This window comes from Dendronephthya gigantea, unplaced genomic scaffold (assembly GCF_004324835.1).
Source record: "Dendronephthya gigantea isolate DGI-Jeju-01 unplaced genomic scaffold, DenGig_1.0 000127F, whole genome shotgun sequence".
Classification (NCBI taxonomy): Eukaryota; Metazoa; Cnidaria; class Anthozoa; order Malacalcyonacea; family Nephtheidae; genus Dendronephthya; species Dendronephthya gigantea.
This window is the reverse complement of record NW_021163137.1, coordinates 674,209-678,401: the sequence shown is the minus strand read 5'-3', so window position 1 is coordinate 678,401 and position 4,193 is coordinate 674,209. Positions and strand designations below refer to the sequence as shown.

The following is a 4,193-nucleotide window of genomic DNA, read 5'->3' as shown; positions in this document are numbered from 1 at the left end:
AATTTTCTCTCCTCTCTCCTTCTCTCCTTTTTCCTCCCCCTCCTCCCCCTCTCCCTTCCTCTCCGCCTCTTCCCTCCCTCTCCCCCTCCTCCCTCCCCCCTCCCTTCCCCCCCTTTTCTTCTCTTTTTTTCCTCTTTTTTCTCCCCTTTTTTTTCCCCTGTTTTTTCTCCTCTTTTTTCCCCCTTTCCCCCCCCCTTTTTTTTCTCCCCTTTTTTTCTCCCCCTTTCCTTTTCCCCTTTTTTTCCTCCCCTTCTTTCTCCCCTTTTTCCTCCTCCCTTTTCCTTCCCTTTCTTTCCCTTCTTTTTTTTTCCCTCCTCTCTCCTCTCCCTTCCTTCCTTTCCCTTCTCCCCTTCCCTTCCTCCCTCCTTCTCCTTTTCTCTCCCCTCCTTTCCCTCTCCCCTTCCCCCCTCTTCCCTTTTCTCTCCTCTTCCCCTTTCCTTTCCTTTTTTCCCTTCCCTTTTCTTTTCTTTTCTTCTCCTTCCCTTCTCCCCCTTTTCTCTTTCCTCCTCTCCCTTCCTCTCCTCTTTTCTTCCTTCCCTCTTCTCTCCTTTCCCTCCTCCTCCCCTTTTCCCCTTCCCTCCTTTTCCTTTCCCTCCCCTTTCCTTTTTTCCCTTCTCTTTTTTCCCCCTCTCTCTTTCTCTTCTTCCTCTTTCCCTCTTCTTTTCCCTTCCCCTTCCTCTTCCTTTCCTTTTCCTCTTTCCCTCCTCTCCTTTTTCCCCTCCCTCCCTCCTCTTTTCTTTTCCTTTCCCTTCTCCTTTCTTTTCCCCTTCTCTCTCTCCTCTTCTTCTCCCCTTCCCTCTCCTTTTTCCTTTCCCCTCTCCCTCTTCTTTTTCTTCCCCCTCTCCCTCCTCTTTCCTCTTTCCCCTCCCTTTTCTTCTCTTTCCTCCCCCCTTCCCCCTTTCCTCTCTTTTTCCTCTCCCCCTTTCCTCTCCCCTTCTCTCCTCTCTCTCTTTCCTTCCCCTCTTTCCCCCTTTCTCCCCCTCTCCCCCCCTCTTTTTTCGCTTTCTTCTTTTTTTCTCTCTTCCTCCTCTTTCCCTCCCCCCTTTTCTTTCTCTTCTTTTTTTCTTTCTGCTTTTTTTTCCCCCCCTTTTTCCTCTCCCCTCCCCTTCCTCTCCTCTTCTTTTTCTCCTCCCCTTTTTTTTCCCTCCTCCCCTTTCTTTTTCTCCCCTTTTTTTTTTCTCTTTTTTTTTTCTCCCCTTTTTTTTTCTTCCCCTTTTTTTTTCCCCTCCCTTTTTTTTCTCCCTTTTCTCTCTTCTCCTCCCCTCTTCTCTTTCCTCTCCTTTCTCTTTTTTTCTCCTCCCCCTTTTTTTTTTCTCCTCTCTTTTTTTCTTCTCCCCCCCTCGTTTTTTTCCCCTCCCCTCTCCTTTCTTTTTTTTCCTCTCCCTCCCTTTTCTCTTTCTCCTTTCTCTCTTCCCCCCTTTTTTCTTCCTCCCTTTCTTTTCCCTCTCTCCTCTTTCTCTTCTTTCCCCCCCTCCTTTTTTTCCTTCCCCTCCTTCCTCTTTCCCCCTTCTCCTCCCTCTTCTTCCTTTTCTTTTCCTTTCCCTCCTCGTTCCTTCTCCCTTCCTTCTCCTCCCCTCTCCTTCTTTTTTCTTCCCCTCTCCTTCTCCTTCCTCTCCCTTTTCCCTCTCTCTCTCCCCCTCTCCTCCTCTTCCCCTTTCCTCTCCTTCCTTCTTCCCCTCCTCTCCTCCCCCCTTTCCTTTCCTCTTTCTTTTTTCCTCCTCTCCTCTCCTTTTCCCCCCTTTTCTCCCCTCCCTCTTCTCTTTTTTTCCTCTTCCCTCCTTTTCTTTCTTCCCCCCCTTTTCCCTCCTTTTGCCTCTTCCCCTCTGCTTCTCTCCCTTTCTTTTCCTTTCCTTTCCTCCCCTCCCCTTTTTTTTCTCTCTCTTTTTCTTCTCCCTTTTCTTTTCCCCCTCTCCTCTCTCCTCCTTTTTTCTCCCTTTTTCCCCTTTTTTCTTCTTCCCCTTCCCTTTTTTTCCCCCTTTTTTTTTTCTTCCTTTATCTTTTCCCCCCTTTTTTTCTCCTTCTCTCTCTTCCCCTTTTTTTCTTCCCCTCTTTCCACATTTTTCCACACAATTTCCCAACTTCCTTCCAACTTTCTTCCAACCTTTCCATAACTTCTTTCCCATCATTTTCTCAACATTTCCCTAAAATTTTCTCAACCTTCTCCCAAATTTTTCCATAACTTTCTACCAACTTTCTCCCAATTTTCCCCCTATCTCTTTCCCAACATTTTCCACATCTTTTACTCCAACTTTTTCTTACCTTTTTCCCAACATTTTCTACATATTTCTGCAACCTTTTTCCCAACTCTTTTCCAACTTTTTAACAACTTTTTTTCCAACTTTTTCCCAACTTTTTCCTAACTTTTTCCCAACTTTTTCCCAACTTTTTCCCAACTTTTTCCCAACTTTTTCCCAACTTTTTCCCAACTTTTTCCCAACTTTTTCCCACTTTTTCTCACCTTTTTCCCAACATTTTCCACATCTTTCTCCAAATTTTTTCCCAACTCTTTTACAACTTTTTAACAACATTTTTTTTAACTCTTTCTCAATGTTTTCCTAGCCTTTTTTCCATGTTTTACGCATATTTTTCCCCATCTTTTTCCCAACTTTTTCCTAACATTTTCCACATCTTTCTCTAAATTTTTTTCCAACTTTTTTTTAACTTTTTAAATACTTTTTAACAACTTTTCAACTACTTTTTGCACCTCCCCCCACACTTTTTTACACACTTTTTTACACAGTTTTTTACACACTTTTTCCAACTTTTTACACCATTTTTACACTTTTTTAACACCATTTTCACACACTTTTCACACCATTTTTACACACTTTTTACACACTTTTTACACGCTTTTTTACACACTTTTTACACACTGTTTAAACACTTTTTGCACATTTTTAACACCATTTTTACAACATTTTTACACCATTTGTACAATATTTTTACACTATTTTAACGCCATCTTTACACAATTTTTACACCATTTTTACACCAATTTTACACCACTTTTGCACCATTTTTAACCGTTTTTAAATCGTTTTTCCACTTTTTTTACACACTTTTTTACACCATTCTTACACCAATTTTACACACATTTGACACCATTTTTACATTATTTTCACAATATTTTTACACACTTTTTACACACTTTTTTACACTCTTTTTATACACTTTTTTACACCTTTTTTTCACCTTTTTTACACCTTTTTTACACACTTTTTTACACCAATTTTGCAACAATTTTAAACACTTTTTACACACTTTTACACACTTTTTTACACGCTTTTTACACACTTTTTACACCATTTTTTACACCATTTTTACACACTTCTTACACACTTTTTTACACCATTTTAACACCATTTTTACACCACTTTTACGCTATTTTTACTGCATCTTTACACCCTTTTTACACCATTTTAACACCATTTTTAACACTTTTTTACACATTATTTTTACACACCATTTTTACACCATTTTTACACAATTTTACACACTTTTTTACACCAATTTTACACACTTTTTTAAACACTTTTACACACTTTTTACACACTTTTTACACACTTTTTACACACTTTTTTACACAAATTTTACACCATACTTACACTATTTTTTGACATTATTTTTACACCATTTTTAAATCTATTTTCACACACATTTTCACACAAATTTTTACACCAAATCCTAATCCTAGTGATTTTATCAAGCTCTAAGCATTTACATATTTTTTAATTAATCTGGATTTTTTTACTAACAAAGAATTTTGTCTTGGGCTACCTGTTTCTATCTTGGGCTACCTGTGTCTGCTTCGAAACAGATAGCCCAAGACAAATTAACTCTTCATCAAAAAAAAATCTTAAACTTTATATATTAAAATTTTTTAACTTTCTTTATTTCTCTGATATTTTTTGAAAAAAAAAGTCTTTTGTCTTGGGCTACCTGTGTCTATCTTGGGCTACCTGTGTCTGCTTCGAAACAGGTAACCCAAGACAAATTAACTCTTCATCAAAATAAATCTTAAACTTTATATCTTAACCTTTTTTAGCTTTCTTTAATGCTCTGAGATTTTTTTTGAAAAAAAAAAGTATTTTGTCTTGGGCTACCTGTGTCTATCTTGGGCTACCTGTGTCTGCTTTGAAACAGGTAACCCAAGACAAATTAATTCCTCATAAAAAAAAAATCTTAAACTTTAT

The 4,193-nt window shown here is 38.6% G+C and overlaps 1 protein-coding gene across 1 annotated transcript; it reads right to left on the bottom strand.

Annotated features, from left to right (window-relative positions):
* Window positions 1–1,365: 1,365 nt before the first annotated feature.
* On the bottom strand, window positions 1,366–2,273 carry LOC114535889 (octapeptide-repeat protein T2-like; the record flags this gene model as incomplete). The annotated part of the gene is made up of 2 exons (XM_028557217.1): window positions 2,260–2,273; window positions 1,366–1,963 (listed from the first exon to the last, which is right to left on the bottom strand). Coding segments are annotated over exons 1-2 (612 nt in total), but the record flags the coding sequence as incomplete, so codon positions are not given.
* Between the last annotated feature and the right edge of the window lie 1,920 nt (window positions 2,274–4,193).